At 40.4% G+C, this 17,172-nt stretch overlaps 1 protein-coding gene across 1 annotated transcript; it reads left to right on the forward strand.

The window, feature by feature from the left end:
* The first annotated feature begins 3,320 nt into the window (after nucleotides 1–3,320).
* On the forward strand, nucleotides 3,321–15,834 carry LOC143989129 (olfactory receptor 5AP2-like). Its single transcript, XM_077489152.1, has 2 exons — nucleotides 3,321–3,764; nucleotides 12,738–15,834. Exon 2 carries the CDS (start codon nucleotides 12,746–12,748, stop codon nucleotides 13,661–13,663), a length of 918 nt encoding a protein of 305 aa, XP_077345278.1. The 5' UTR covers nucleotides 3,321–3,764; nucleotides 12,738–12,745; the 3' UTR covers nucleotides 13,664–15,834.
* Nucleotides 15,835–17,172: the final 1,338 nt, after the last annotated feature.

A 17,172-nucleotide genomic window follows, 5' to 3' on the forward strand; every position in this document is an offset into this window, starting at 1 on the left:
ATGTGAATGGCTGGGAGTGAACTTCTTTCGACGGTGCAACAGCTGGGCCAGGGAAATTTGCCTGGTACAATCAGACGTCGGTGTACTGACAGCAGATTACCCGCAAGTACTTGGCTGTGACACACCTAATTCTACACCTTCATTCCTCTCAGTGCAGGTTTCAGAGAGGACTGAAGGTATAGTGGGGTTGGAGATCCCAGCTGATGAGGATAAAGGAGAGGTCCACTTTGTTCTTTGGTGTGGGTCTTTTAGGTACGCTTGCCAACGAACTGCATGGCAGGTCGACATATGTCTGGTCAAGCATGTGGTGCCCAAGTGGCTGATGTTTTGGCCACGTGAGATACGCTTGAGACATATGTTGCAAATAGCAGTGGTGCGATCTAATGCACTCGTCTCAAAAAAGGCCCACACCAAAGAACTTTTGGAATAAAGTGCAGAGGCAGAGCTCTGCGGTGTGATGCAGTCGGTGTGTTGCCCTTAAGCTGGTCCCTGGAGGGCATCCTGCCTCATTGGAGATGTGCCTCCTCCTCTCTCCTATCAGGCACCCATGTGGAGTCAGTGACCTCATCATCCCCTCCCTCCTCATCACTGGAGCAATCCTGGCAGTATGCTGCAGCTGGGGGAACATGACTGTCAGATTGCTTTCCTTCTTGGGCATCCCCCCTCTCTGGGCTCACGTTACTGCCTTCCTCTAGCTGGGTATCATCATCAGAGCCTTCAAAACACTGGGCATCCTCATGGAGAATGTACCAAAACTGTGCTCAAACAGTTCGGGGGACTCCTCAGGAGGTCATGGGGGGGCTCGTGAAGGAGTGACTGATGCCTTTGAGCCAAGGGAAGAGGCCACATTGGCAGTTGCTTTGTCAGTAGCCTGAGCCTGGGTGAGAGAAGATGAGGACGGCTTGGTCATCCACTCTACCAAGTCTTAAACATGTTGCGGCTCAACAGGTTCAGCTGCCGAAAATAAGGACAAGCGTGTCCCTTGGCCACGTACTGATGAGGATGCACCGTGTCCACGACCAGCACTGTTGCCTCTAGCATTAGAGCCTGCTTGCCCTCTTTTATTGGCTCGTGACTGTCTGCCTCTCCTTGTTGGCCTTCCAAACATACTAATGGCCTGCAGGGAGATGTAGGTGAATCAACTGCCTGCCTGTAGTATTATTAGTATGAGAACACGAGCAATTGGGGTAGCTTTATGTGCACACTGTGCAGAGAACACAGTGCACCAACTGTAATTACTGCAGCTGCCTGCGGTATAGGATCAGCAGAACACCAGCAATTGGGGTAGCTTTAGGCACACACTGTGCAGATGACACAATACACCAACTGTAATTACTGCAGCTGCCTGCCTGTGGTATAGGATCAGAAGAACACCAGCAATTTGGGTAGATTTAGGTGCACACTGTGCAGATGACACAATACACCGACTTTAATTACTGAATCTGACTGCCTGTGGTATATAATCAGAAGAACACCAGTAATTGAAGTACCTTTAGGCACACACTGTGCTGATGACACAATACACAGACTGTAATTACTGCAGCTGCCTGTGGTATAGGATCAGCAGAACACCAGCAATTGGGGTAGCTTTAAGTGCACACTGTTCAGATGACACAGTACATCAACTGTAATTACTGCAGCTGCCTGAGGTATAGGATCAGCAGAACACCAGCAATTGGGGTAGCTTTAGGCGTACACTGTGCAGGTGGCACAATACACTGACTGTAATTGCTGCAGCTGTCTGCCTGTGGTATAGGATCAGCAGAACACCAGCAATTGGGGTAACTTTAGGTGTACACTGTGCAGGTGGCACAATACACCGACTGTAATTGCTGCAGCTGCCTGCCTGTGGTATAGGATCAGCAGAACACCAGCAATTGGGGTAGCTTTAGGTGTACACTGTGCAGGTGGCACAATACACGACTGTATTTGCAACAGCTTCAAATGAAATTAATTCAGACTGTCTCTCCATCTATCTCTCTTCCCAGCCGCAACACACTACACAAGGCCGCTGTGTAGGCGGCCTTATATAGTGTGGGGCATGTACTAAACCCCCGAGACATAATTGGCCAAAGCTAACCTGGCTTTGGCCAATGACGGCTCTCCGTTTTTTCCATGCCGTGATTGGCCAAAGCATGCAGATCATAGTGCATGCTTGGCCAATCATCAGTCAGCAATGCACTGTGATGCCACAGTGAATTATGGGCCGTGACGCGCCACTCGAATTTGGTGCGAACGGCCCGTAATGGTCGAAATTTGCCGAATGGACGAACAGACGATGTTCGAGACGAACATGGGTTCAACACGAACACGAAGCTCATCCCTACTCCCATCTGTTCTTAGGTGTTTATTGAGGTTTGTGTCCCAGTTTGGGAAATTAACCCTCTCTGAATTGTTAATTGCTTGCCATTGCCACCGGGTATGAAAGTGAGGATAAATCCAAACTATTAGTTGTCATCAGGACAGGAATAGAGGGGGGTCACTTTTTTCTGTGAAAAGTGCCTAACAGGACAGGGTAAGGGAAAATCTAACAAATGAAACATAGATGTTAAAAAAAGAAAAATTTATTAAAGTGGTTTTAATTCTCCCCCACAGCCCCCCCAAATACTCACCTGAGCCCATTCTTGATCCAGCAATATGCACGGAAGCCTTAGCTATCCCGGGTCCCTTTCTTCTCATTGGCAGAGGCACAACAGCGGGAGCCATTTGCTAACACTACTGTCAATCACAGCTAGGGAGCCAATGAGGAGAGAGTGAAAGGTGGGGCCAAGCCTAAGTTCTATGTGTACTATGGACACATAGCACAGGGCTCAGGAGCGAACATGCACCAGTGCCCCCGTATCGAATGGCTTGCTATTTGAGGCAACAGGCAAAGGGGAGGAGCACCAATGGGATAACCGAGAAGAAGAGGATTAGAGCTGATCTGTGCAAAACCATTGCACAAAGCAGGTAAGTATAACATGTTAGTTAAAAAAACAAGACTTTAAACCACTTTAAAGGGTAATTGTCTGTAAATTGCAATGCAATATGGCAACCAGGAGGAGTTCTGTAGACAGATTGTGAAGAAGTCACAGAAGTTAGAAGTCTGCACTAAGGTATAAATTCGATTTTGAACATCCCCTGCAACAAAAATTAAATTGTTGGTGTATTATTTCCAGAGGGAAATCATGTCTAAAGGGATGCAGACCCTGCAATTTTTTCTCATTAGAGCCCTGCAGGTGCAGCAGCTAATAATTATGAAACCTATGCCATAAAGATTAATTCTGAACATGGACACAGACAAACAAAAAGCTATTTCTCAACAATAACAAAAGGTAGGACTCTGCAACAAAATTTGTTAAAATCACAGATCACCCAGAGGGAAATATTTTTGTCTCAACATATGTGGAATTACTCTTTAAGTATACTTTGACTTCAGAATTTTTTATATACTTTTCATAATTTCAATATACTTTTAAATGCCTTTCACAGAAAAAAGCCTAACTTTATCAGTGATAAAGTTTAAGACATTGCTAAAGTTTGTACATGTTATAGTACGTGTTAACAATATGAAAAAAAAATATATTCTGCAAGGAGAAGAAAGACTTTGGGGAACTAAGAAACACACTCATGAGATGCTGAATACAAGAATAAAAACCTGTTTAATCCATTCATTGTTGCACTATGGTGCAATCTACAGACCGGCATATTATTGTAATTATTATTATCGTTATTTTTATTATCATTTCAGGTAAAAGGGAAGTAAGCTCAATATAAAGTTAAAGGTAAGAATTTTGTATCATTTTTTATCTATTTCTAAAATACTGAAAGACAGTCTTTCACTACTAATACTGTATTATGCCTTGTACACACAGTTGGACATTCCGACCACAAAATCTGTCTGATTTTTTCTGACAGATTTTGTCCTAAACTGGTGTTGCATACACATGGTCGGATAAAGTTGTCGGGAAATCCGATAGTTCAGAATGTGATGAAGTTTGTTCGTTACGAAGGAACTACGTTGAGGCTAGTAGCCAATAGCTTTGGTCTTGTCATTTGATCTGAGCATGTGTGGCACTTTGTCCGATCGGAATTCTCTACAAACGATGGGAAAAGTCCAATCTGATTTTTATGTTGGAAAATTTGAGATCCTGCTCTCTCATTTTTTCCGTCGGAATTTCCGACGGAAAAAGTCAGATAGACCCCACACACGATCGGATATTCCGACAATATAATCCGATCGGAACTTTTCCGTCTGAATTTGCGACCGTGTGTACAGGGCATAATTCGGATTAAAATATCTTCAGGTAATTTTAAATACACATTGCCATCAACTTGATGAATTGTCATATAGTGCTATGATGTAGCTTGTAAAATGGCTTAAATGCAAAGTGTATTAGTTTGCTTTATATTTTTTTTAAAATCATATAAATTGAAGCGCTATAAATACCATGAAATATAACTAAATTAAATCAAACAATATGTTAAATATAGCTATTTGAATAATTAAAAGAGTGATCACATTATGCATGCATCTGTTGGATTTCAAATTCATCAGACCAGCAAAATATAACAAATACATTTATAAATATTTATTTAAATAAATAAATAGATAAGTAATCCAAAATAAAGTTCATCAGAAAAAAATCAATTTTTTTCTAGTTTGGCTGTATTGCAGCAGAAGAACCCTTTCTCACTGGGGTGGTGGGGGCGGTAGTGGTAAAGCGCCGCTAGCTTTACTGCTGTTAAGGCGACGCCTTGGCGCTGCTATTCGGGCAGGAGCGGGGTGCTTTTCACCCCCTAGAAGGGATTAAATAGGGTTAAAAGCACCCGTGTAGCACCACTGCAGAAGCAAATTTTCAGGTGCTTTGGCAGTCCTGCCCATGCATTCCAATGGCCAGGGGCGGTGGAGGAGCAGTGTATACACTGCTCGCAAACCGCCCCAAAGATGCTGCTTGCAGGACTTTTTCTAACGTCCTGCAAGCACACCTCCCCAGTGTAAAAGCACTCTGGCTTTCACACGAGGCATTTTTTAGGCGCTTTACAGGTGCTATTTTTAGAGCTAAAGCGCCTGAAAAATGCCCAGTGTGAAAGGGGTCAAAGTGCAGCATAAACAGTGAGAACGCAGAAGAATTCCCACTTGGATTTTTTTCTGATGAACTTTATTTAGGACTAGTTATTTATTTTTTTATTTTTTTCACAATCAAAGACTAGTTATTTATTTTAGTTTTTTTTTATATTTCTTTAAAGAAGAAAATCTGCGCTAACCAGCAACAATTGGTTGAAATGTGCATATGTCCTAAATCTGGATATTACCAAATGACACACAATGTGAAAAAAAATGAATTAATTATGTGAGTGATTTCAAACCCAACAAAAAACAAAACAAAAGCAAAAACAAGGTGCTGCAACTAAAACACCTGAATATACGGCTTGCATGTGAGTATAAGAAAACTTCAATTGCGCAACCTAAATGAATGAATTAATTACATAAACATATGACTACCTTTGCTACATCAAAATGGATTCTTTGAAGTTGGAAATCCTTCTGACTCTTTGTGTCAATAATACTACTGACTTTTAGTCATAGTGGTTTTAGCCATCCTTTTTATGTGTTCTATGGACACTTTGGACATTAACAAATAGTAGATTAATTTATTTATTTGATTTATACTCCGTTTATTTAGTGATGTATTTATTTAATTTATTGATTAGTGGGTGTGGGGCACATTCGGCTATTTAGTTAGAGCATTTATTTGTTCACTCATAGAAGTGTGCATCTTGATTGTTCACTTGTTTATGTAATTAATTAGTTAATTTAGGTTGCGCAATTGAAGTTTTCTTATACTTTTTTTTTTATTTCACTGGTCTTATGAATCCAGCAAATGCATAATGTGATCACTCTTTTGGATATTAAAATGACTGTATTTCACATATTATTTAAATTCATTCACATATATTTTAATTGTTGTAAATAAAATGGTTGACTATAAGGTAGCCTATACTGTATGTGTCCCAGTGGTTGCAAGCATATAGTACTTGTAGACTACTTGTAGACTTGAGCATCTCCTGTGATGAGAAAGACTTAATGAGGTTAATTGGAAACTGAGAATTATAACTTCTGACTGTCATTATCACACAAAGATTATTATTTTTTTATTTCTAAAAAAAAATATTTTCAATAGAAAATGTATTGAATTCATGTATTCATTTTTAGAACAGATGTCCAAACATAGTTACAAAGCTACGTGGTAGGCAAAAATGTCATTAATTATCTTTTCTGTAGAGAATATTAAACAAAGCTCTCACTATCTGCATTGACAATGGTCACGATCAGTGTCAGAGTAACTGTAATGCAAGCAAAGGACAAGAAGATTCCCTCACAACAAACGGCTCTACCTGTCTACAGCACAGGGAATCATTTAAAGTTAAACTCTAGGCTTGTGTAAAAGACAGAAATGAATGCAGCTCTGTAATAAAAAATATGCACATCATTAAATGTATTTTTTTGTTAATGCAAGTATTTCAAGTACCCAGATTTAACCCAGAATCAGCCTCTTTCTGGACTGGAATGTGAGAAGAAGAAGCAGCACAAGTAACCAATCAGTGTAATTGCTGACAAGAAGTATGTCAATAGGAATAAATGACAGTGATCAAGAGCTGAGTTCATCACTGTGCTGCTTCTACTTACACTGTCCAGTCAAATTCTAAGGTGAGACCAGAATGACCTCAGAAGAAGTAGGTTGGAGGACGTGTGCCATCAGTCTTAGGACATCTAAAGGCAGAATAAAGTATTACATTGAAAATCTCTGGCTCGAAGGTAAATATTGGCACAAAAGATATTTTGTTATTTTTATCTTTTTATGGACATATTTTTCTTTCTATTTTTGAAATTCATTCTGCTAAAGGATATCTTAACCCCAGGACAAAAATGTAATATATGGCAGGCTATCATTCCTTATATGTGGTAGCTCCATTACTTTTATTATTTATTGTATGAACATTTTCAGCAAAACATTCAAAGACCTGTTGATCTTGTCAGATTTGCAGTATCCTTGTCACTTTTTGTGAGACAATCTGAAAGCACAAACAATCTTATCTGTGCTCCAAGCTATTTTCTGTAAACCACTAATTCTCTTCCCTCTATGTAATGCAGATGAATAGAAAAATACATATAGACAAATATGGCTCCCTACATACAGTGAAGTGAGTGACTGTTGACATGCTAGCACAAAAAAGATAGCGTTTTCTGGATTACCATATGAAAAAAGAACTAAAAATCAACAATTAAGGATCTCTAACATACTGATGTAGTTCGTTTTTTCACAAAGCATTTTTTTACATACTGTCACCAGTGCAGTACAGCGTTATCATATAACAGGTGTAGCGGTAATTGAGGGGCACTGACTGGTGACAGTACGTTAAAAAAATATATTTGTGTTGTGAGTACCTGAGTGTTGGGAGCACCTGAGTGTTGGGAGTACCTGTGTGTTGTGTATACCTGAGTGTTGGGAGTACCAGAGTATTGTGAGTACATGAGTATTGTGGGTACATGAGTATTGTGGGTACATGAGTATTGTGGGCACATGAGTATTGGAAGTACCTGAGTATTGTGTGTACCTGTGTATCGTGAGTACCTGGCTAGTGTGAGTGCACATTGTCTGTGAGTGCACGTGGTCTATGTGTGCACGTTTGTCTGTGAGTACACGTGGGTCTGCGAGTGCATGCGAGTTTGTGAGTACCTGTGTATTGTCTTGTTGAATACCTATGTAGTGTATTGATGAGTAGTAGTATCAGGAAGCCAGTTGTTGAGTAATTTGGACAGGGTATAATCCCAAACCCTCATTAAATTAGTAGGTACGATACCTGGTGGGTCTGGAGATGTGACTCGATGTACATCTTGTGGCATGTATGCATTTCTTGATTATCTGATCGAGGGCGAATACTGCTGTGAAAAATGGGCCCTTTTTAAATATTGGTGCTACATTGGCTTTTCTCCAATCAGCTGGTACTATTCCAGTCAGTAGATTGGCAGTAAAAATTAGGAACAATGGTCTGTAAATTTCTTGACTGTGTTCCCTAAGTACCCAAGCCATCCGGTCTCGTGATTTATTAATGTTAAGCTTCCCAAGCCTAATTTTAATTCTGTCCTCTGTTAGCCATGAGGGTGCTTCCTGTGATGTGACAGGAGGATAAGCACTGCAGTTTTGGTTACTAAAGCCCACCCAATTCCCAGTGAAGACTGAGGTGAAGAATAAATGTAATACCCCCGCCTTCCCCAAAAATGTAAGCACATTGTTTCCCTGGAAGCCCAGGTTCTGAATCTAGGGAAGCAACGGTCAGCACTGAGAAGACAGTTGACATTGGTGAAGCCAGTCAGGGACTAGCACTGCTGGAGCTGAGGGACTCTCCTAGGTGCCAGGGGAAGAACCCCTCCAGAGAGAGTGGGGAGAAGCGAAGGGAAAGGATAGACAGATTCTGGTGGTAGGGGACTCAATTCTTAGAAGGACAGAGAGGGCAATCTGTGACAAAGACCTGAAGTGCTGAACTGTATGCTGTCTACCGGGTGCTCAGGTCTGGAACATCACGGATCTGGTAAACAGATTACTGGGAGGGGCTAGGGGCCCAGCTGTCATGGTGCACGTTGGCACAAATGACAAAGTCAGAGGCAGGTGGAGTGTCCTAAAGAACGATTTTAGGGATTTGGGAGCTAAATTGAGGAAAAGGACCTCCAAAGTAGTATTCTCAGGAATACCACCGGTACCTCGAGCCACACCATAAAGGCAAAGGGAGATTAGGAAAGTAAACAAGTGGCTGAGGAACTGGTGTAGTAAGGAGGGGTTTGGGTTCCTGGAGGACTGGGTCGACTTCTTAGTCAGTCAACAGTACTATAGTAGGGACGGACTGCATCTAAATGAGGAGGGTGCAGATGTGCTGGGAGTAAAGATGGCCAAAAAGTTAGAAGGGATTTTAAACTAAGTGATGGGGAGAGGGTCCAGGGGTAGAGGTAGTCAGTGCGGAACATATTCCAGAGGGTAGTATTGGGGACATTAATAGTAGGTTGACTAAACCTCATAAACCCAAGCTAAGTATAGTAACAAGTCCTAGTTGCAATCTCAGAACACCCAACAAGAGGATAGTATGCAACTGGTCTAAACTACGTGGCATGTTCATCAATGCCAGGAGTCTGGCGGATAAGTTGGGTGAACTAGAGATACTGTTGTACGAGTAGGATTTGGATTTTGTGGGAATTTCAGAGACCTGGTTCAACAGCTCTCATGATTGGCTAGCAACCATTCAAGGGTATTCCCTTTGTCGCAGGGATAGAGAGGGTAAAAAAGGGGGAGTGGTATGTCTATATATCAAGAATAATTTAGAGTGAATGTGAGAGATGACATCACTAAGGGAGCTAGGGAGGAGGTGGAATCATGAAGCTCCAAAAGGAAGAAGCTAAGGGGAAAATAATGCTGGGAGTATGCTATAAGGCCCCCTACCCTGAGGGAGATGGCGGAGGTGGACCACCTATCACAATTTGGATTATTAGCGGAGGGAACCACACATTCGCCTAAGGTTCGCCAACTCCTTAATGTCTTGCAGGACACTGTCATGGGTCAGATGGTAGATGCACCAACTAGAAATAAAACATTACTAGATCTACTGATTACTAACAATACAGACCATGGATGTGGAAATACAGGGCAATTTAGGAAACAGCGATCACAGGACAATTGGCTTCTGTATAAATCACACAAATAGGAAACATAAGGGGAATACAAAGACACTGAATTTCAAAAGAGCCAACTTCCCTAAATTGCGAACCTTGCTAGAAGGCAAAAATTGGGATAAAATCTTAAGAACAAAGAACATGGATGAGAGATGGGTTTTGCTTTAAGAGCATATTAAATAAGAGCATTAACCAGTGCATCACATTGGCTAATACATTTAAAAAAGCAAACAAAAGTCCTGGATGGCTTAACTCCAATGTAAAAATGCATATAAAAGCAAAGGTGAACCCCGTCAAAAAATACAAGGCTGCGGGATCATTATCAGCATTCATACATAAAGAATCTAATACGTTATGTAAGGGTGCAATTAGTGCGGCTAAGGTAGAACATTAAAGACACATAACGGACAAAAAAAAATCCCAAGAAATTCTTTAAGTATGTAAACAGTAAAAAGGGTAGGACAGACCATATGGGCCCCATAAACAATGAGGAAGGACATCTGGATACAAAGGATGAAGAGATGGCAAGGGAATTACATTTATTCTTCACCTCAGTCTTCACAAGGGAATTGGGGGGTTTTAGTAACCAAAACATGTCACAGGAAGCGCCCTCATGGCTAACAGAGGACAGTATTATAATTAGGCTTGGGAAACTTAACATTAATAAATTACGAAACCGGATGGCTTGCACCCAAGGGTACTTAGGGAACTCAGTCAAGAAATTGCCAGATCATTGTTCCTAATTTTTACTGCCAGTCTACTGACTGGAATAGTACCAGCAGATTGGAGAAAAGACAATGTAGCACCAATATTTAAAAAGGGCCCAACATACATCCCTTGGAATTACAGACCAGTTAGCTTAACAGCACTGATCTTATTCTCTCTGGAGAAGAGATGCTTGAGAGGGCATATGATTTAAATTTATAAATACCCTACTGATGACCCCACAATAGGGATAAAACTTTTTTGCAGAAGGAAGTTTAACTAATAGTTCAAAAAACAATTAGATAAGCAACTGGACGACCACAACATACAGGGATATACAAGGTAATACTGACATAAAATCACACACATAGGTTGAACTTGATGGACTTGTGTCTTTTTTCAACCTCACCTACAATGAAGCTATGTAATATATATTGTGAGGGGTTAGCATGGCAGCAGGTGTGTGTGTGACCCCCTGGATGAGTTAAAGAGGAAGTAAACCCTGATGGGTTTACTTCCTCTTTCATTCCCTGCAAAGGCAAAGCATAATGGACTACTAGTCCATTATGTGTCACTTACCTGACACAGGAGCCAGCGAAGTCACCACTGTCCCCTGTAGTCCGGCGCATCCATCTTCTCGGTGGGGTCTCGCTGCTCCACCGCTGTCATTCGGTGAAGACACAATGACGTCACTCCCACGCATGTGCATGGGCTGTGATTGGCCCTGTCTGTACCATGTGATCACTGTAACCAATCACAGCTAGCAACACAATTGTATGCAATAGATGCCATGAAAGGAAGTCATCCATTGTTTACAATTGTCATGTGATCTGCTATTTATGATTGGTCACTGTGATCACATGGTGTGACAGACCAAGCTGGGACAGAGGCTTTTGGAGGGAACTAGGGGCAAGCCTAACAAGCCTAGCAAGAATAAGGACAATAAAGCATTCCTTCTGGAGTGGATGGAAAGGTGTAATATTAATCTTGTACAGACTGGAGAAGAAGAAGAAGAAGCCCCCTCCCTCAACCACTTGGGACATAAATATTTATCAACTATATCCCTCAAGAAATCTATAAAGATAAATGAATCACACTTTTCAGACTGCTGGAACATGTATGGGCTCTGCCTCATAGACTGTTGTAGACTGGTCCCGGACAGTCTGGGTTGGGGTGGGATCTCTGATTAATCAAAGCATTGTCTGGGTGGGCACTGAGTCACCTAGGCTTATGTAATTGCCTAATAATTTAATTAGATTGAGATTTATGTTGGCTGCTACTTGGCTATGTGAATTATATTCCTGTTTAAAGTTGTTAGGATAATGTGATAAGACTCTAGCCGATCTTGCGTGCTATATATTCTGTGTGAATTTTCAATAAAGAGAGTTTGATTTCCAGTTTACACCTAAGCTAGTGTCATCTAGATCTTGGGTGCAATTTTCTGCTCATAATACCTGTTTCCTGGTTCAAGATTAGAGGAAACTGTATAGTGACGAAGCACCCAATGCAGGTGTTGGATGTTCTGTCACACATGCTACTGGCAGCGGTACAGCGATCAATCATAAGCTGTGTCAGTGTGGCCCCACAACCGCGAGTGAGAGGCACATTCCGGGAAGGCATCATATGAATGACAAAAGTCCCACCTGGCCATTATTTTGCCATAGGCTAGGGGGGAACTGGTTAAGGTAAAATATCGAGATTCCTAAATTTGTGTTTTTCCAGAGATCATATTTACATGGTCTACCTGAACTTTTCATTTCTGAAAAACACCTAAAACCTTGACACACTGACACATAGATGACATTCATACATGATTTTAGAGTCCCGACAATTCATTACAGCCGCGATCAGCTTTGAATCACAATTTTTCCTTTAGAAATGTAATTTTGCTGTGGTACTGTTCTAAACACGAGAAAAATGGGCCACTTTACAGGCATACTATAGACATCTGTCAGGCACAATATTTAAAGGAATATTTCATTTTTATTGTTTCACTTTAAGCATTAAAAATGTCACTGCTACCGAAAAAAAACGTTTGTTTTAAAAAAAAAAAATTACATTCATACATGTCCCCTGGGTCAAGACCCGGGTCCCCAAACACTTTTTATGACAATAACTTGCATATAAGCCTTTAAAATGTTGGTTTTTGTGTGTTCTGCCAAATTTTTTACCTGTTTGGTATGTTCCGGTGTGTATCAGCCCATCCCTATTAAAGGTTTCTTATCTATGTAACGGGAAATGAAAATGGCAGTATTAGCATGTACAATGTATATTATCACATATGATGATTTTATATAATCTAAAAATATTTCTTCATCACAATTTGTAGTGGTTGATATGTACACCCAAAACCAAAGCACTGTCACTGAGTTCATTCTTCTTGGACTCTCCATGGATCCTTTAGTACAGGTTTTGTTGTTTCATATTTTTCTGATAGTTTACCTGACCTCATTGACTGGGAATCTCCTTATCCTTCTGGCTGTGAGGGCTGACAAACGTTTGCACACCTCCATGTACTTCTTCTTGTCTAGTCTCTCTTTCTTGGACATCTGCTTCACTTCCTCCGTTGTACCCAAAATGTTAGTAAATTTTCTTTCACCTAAAAAGAGTATTTCCTTCACTGACTGTGCTGTCCAGTTCTGCATTTCCCTGACTATGGGGCAAACTGAGTGTCTGCTTCTGGCATTCATGGCCTATGACCGATATGTTGCTATCTGCATCCCTCTGCATTACAATATGATCATGAACACAACTGTTTGTTTTCGGATGATCGGCATTTCATTGTTGAGTGGTTGCTTTGCTGCATCTTTTGAAACATATTTAACATTCACACTAATATACTGTGGCCCTAACACCATGAACCACTTTTTCTGTGAGCTCCCTCTATTGCTTCAGCTCTCTTGCAGTGACACCTCAGCAATCAGTAACTTAAAACTGGTTTTCTTGCCCTTCATGCTTTTCATCCCACTTTCATTAATCCTTATTTCATACATCCGAATCATAATTGCTGTCATGACAATTCGTTTGGGAAAGAACAAAGCATTTTCCACATGTATTTCCCACCTTGTGGTGGTGGTAATTTTCTATGGGACATCTATATTTGTGTACGGCAGACCTGAAAATGCAGTCACAGAGGACACAGACAAAAACGCGGCAGTATTTTACATAGTGATCACCCCGATGATCAACCCCTTGATCTACAGCCTGAGGAATAAAGATGTTCAAAAAGCCATGAAGTCACTGATAAGAGCTTAGAAGGATTTGCAATTGATTAGGTCAACTTGCTGAAGATAAAATTGGTTCAATGTTCTAAGTTTAAGTTCTATCACGTTTTACAGTTAGGAGTGGTAATGGGATTTTACACACCAGAAGAGGCTCTAGCTCCAGTTGCCATTTTAAATGTGATGCAGTGAATTGAATCGCCAATACACAAAGTAGAAAATGACCGGCAACCTAATAAATTTGTACAGGTTTATATGTCCTTTCTCACAAGTATACTTATTTTTTGTTTTTTTTTGTTGACAAATGTATTTCTTACTGTGATTTTATTCTATAGGATTTGCTGTACCATCTAGTGGCACACAGAAAGTCTGGCAGGTTAGGCAGGGTTAGGATTAGGGCTTGTAAATCATAATTTAGAATTAAGATACAGAAGAACAGGTAGAGGATAGGGGACTTCAGGGAAAGATCTGAGCCACCAAGAGATAGCGAATTAGCTTTTTCCAAAAAGATGAATGCAAGACAAAAAAAAATTCTGAGAAGCTATACTTTATTTGCATGTACAAAAAAGAAGCAAAAACAACTGGGTCGAATACAAGCAGCAACATAGAGCAGCAAAGGGACTTTTCAAAACATAGGCCACTGCAAAGGTAAGTGATTTCACTCTTCTTTTACACTTTGCCTTATGTGGAGATGGCATTCTTATTCTCTACCCCAAGGTGGAGTGTTAGGGATCCTATCTTCTGCTGGAAAAAATATTGTTTATAAAGCCCAATAGCTCTGCTAAAATGTAAACAGTTTTTGACTTGGACATGAAATACATGCCCAAAAAACATCATTAAAGTACACAGGGCATGTATAAAACACCCTGCATTTCTCTGCTGCTGCCATTCCTCCATCTCCCCAGCTGGAAGTTGATGTGTAAATATAGCGACACTTACAGCCATTGCTATGCAAAAAATGGACCATCTGACTATTTATAAATATTGTTCAGACATGAGATCAGACATTCTAAATTGACATTATCTTTACTTTTGCATTCACCTGCAGATCAAAGAAATGAAATTTGATCTGCAATCTGTCAATTAAAGTAACTCGAAAGTAAAATAAAAAAAAGGATTTTGTTTTATGCAGCCCATGACCTATAGGGTAAATTCACCTTTTCACAAAAAGTGATCTAACTCCAAATATCCTGGTCAGCCCTCAAGACACCACTGTACATAACAGCAGTAATGCTACATACACACGATCGGAATTTTGGTCTGAAAAAGGTCTGATGGTTTTCCCGACGGAATTCCAACGGAATTCCGCTCAAGCTGTCTTGCCTACACACGGTCACACCAAATTCCGACCGCCAAGAACGCGGTGACTTACAACACGTACGATGGGACTAGAAAAATGAAGATCAATAGCCAGTAGCCAATAGCTTTCATCTCGTAGTTAAATCTGAGCATGCATGAGTTTTTGCTCGTCGGAATTGCATACACACGATCAGAATTTCCGATAGAAAGTTTTTCCATCGGAAAAATTGAGAACATGCTCTCAAATTTTTGTTAGCGGGAATTCGGCCAGCTAAACTCCAATGGAGCATACACACGGTTGCATTTTCCAATGAAAATCTCTCATCAGTCTTTTGCTGGCTGAAATTCCGATCATGTGTATGTGACATTATACCCCACATTGCCAGTGAAGCAATTCGTACCCCATAATAAACAGCCCTGGAGTGAATATCCATCATAATGCTTGCAATGGCTAGTGCTCTTTAGACCAACCAGGTGACCGAACTGGCTGATGAGAGATGCTTTCTTTCTTCTTGAACACCTTATCAGAAGAAGAAGCCTCAGATGTGCTTCTCATTGGTCAGCAAAGCCACATAGCTGTGCTGACCAATGAGTGATTGCCATTGCCTCACATTTTTAAGCAGTTTCAGAAATATTATTTTTTTCCTTTTGGGTTTAACTAAATGAATAAAAGATGACCACTGTAAGAACCCTGACAGTGATAAATGATCAGTCTCAAACATATAACTTCCATTCTTGTTGGATGGCTTGGTCTCTTGAAGGAAGTTGAAAAATATCAGCAGGATTGTCAGGTAAAAACCAATAGAAAAAACATGAGAGGGCATCAACTCCACCTAGTATAAAGTAACTATATCAAGGCAGCTGGCCCTTTTAGTGTCAGAGTTACACTTAGGAACAGAACTAAAATAAGGCTATCCCAATATGTGCCAAAATAATTAATCATCCATACATTAATAACTAAATAAATTGTGAATACATATTATAAGTGCATAAAGTCAATATGTGAACCCAGTCACTATGTACATAAACAGGTAGAACTATATTGTACATGTTTATGACCCCACTGAAGAAGTCCACACGAGGACGCAATGCGCAATGCGTATGGAGTAAGGAGTCACGAGCTGATGCTATCCCTCCACCATTCCTAACCAGACAGCAGTAAGCCGGTGAATTTTACATTGTGCAATTTTCTTTCAAATGTTTTTATTTAATTTTTTGCATTTGAAGTTACAACAGAGGTTACAACAAATACTGTAACAAAAATTACACAGCTTAGTATTCACAAGCATCCATTAAGATTACAAGAGAGGGATTAGGATAGGAATAAGTGCAGCAGTAATGACAAATCTCAGTTCTTACGGTAGCTACTAATGAGGTTCCAAGCATTGTCATTATTGATGGCCTTTCCATGGTCCCCCCTGACACCCCTTATAGGGATCTAGCTGTGCCCTGGGGTGCCCGGTCTGGCTCACAAATAATGAGAGGTTAGATGCATTTATGCTCCCATATTTAATAAGGTGGTATTTGATTCATACTCCTGTACCTGGTACTCGTTTATACACTAGACATGTCCAAAAGGAAAAAACTTGTTTAGTTTCGTTTCGTTTTAATTCGTTAATTCATTAATTTCGTTTAGTTATATTCGTTAACTTCCTTAAATTCGTTTTTGGATTTCGTTTAGTTTTCTACCGAATTCGAAAAATCGGCCACATTCGAAAATATTTCAACGAAATTCGAAAATATTTCTACCGGATTCGAAATGATTTCAACATGATTCGACATTATTTCAACCACATTCGAAAATATTTTGTGACCTGACTTTAGGGCCATGTATCTCGGGGTCACTTGGTGCTAGAAACTCCAAATTTGTTGTAGTGCTAGTACTATTGTGTTTGCATACCAAATTTGGGGTTTCTAGCTATAAGTGACCCCGAGATATGTGGCCCCAAATTCGGGTCGCAAAATGTTATTAGTTCATAGAGCAGAGAATGACATTTTGCGACCCGATTTTGGGGCCACATATCTCGGGGTCACTTATATCCAAATTTGAAGTGTCTAGCACCAAGTGACCCCGAGATACATGGCCCTAAAGTCGGGTCACAAAATATTTTCGAATGCGGTTGAAATAATGTTGAATCATGTTGAAATCATTTCGAATGCAGTTGAAATAATGTCGAATCATGTTGAAATCATTTCGAATGCGGTTGACATAATTTCGAATCATGTTGAATTCATTCAAATTAA

Source organism: Lithobates pipiens, unplaced genomic scaffold (genome assembly GCF_037356315.1).
Source record: "Lithobates pipiens isolate NorthernLeopardFrog02 unplaced genomic scaffold, aLitPip1_a1.2 Scaffold_18, whole genome shotgun sequence".
Taxonomy (NCBI): Eukaryota; Metazoa; Chordata; class Amphibia; order Anura; family Ranidae; genus Lithobates; species Lithobates pipiens.

Coding starts and splice junctions, on each gene's coding strand:
- LOC143989129 (XM_077489152.1), top strand. CDS start 12,746: ATGTACACCCAAAACCAAAGCACTGTCACTGAGTTCATTCTTCTTGGA.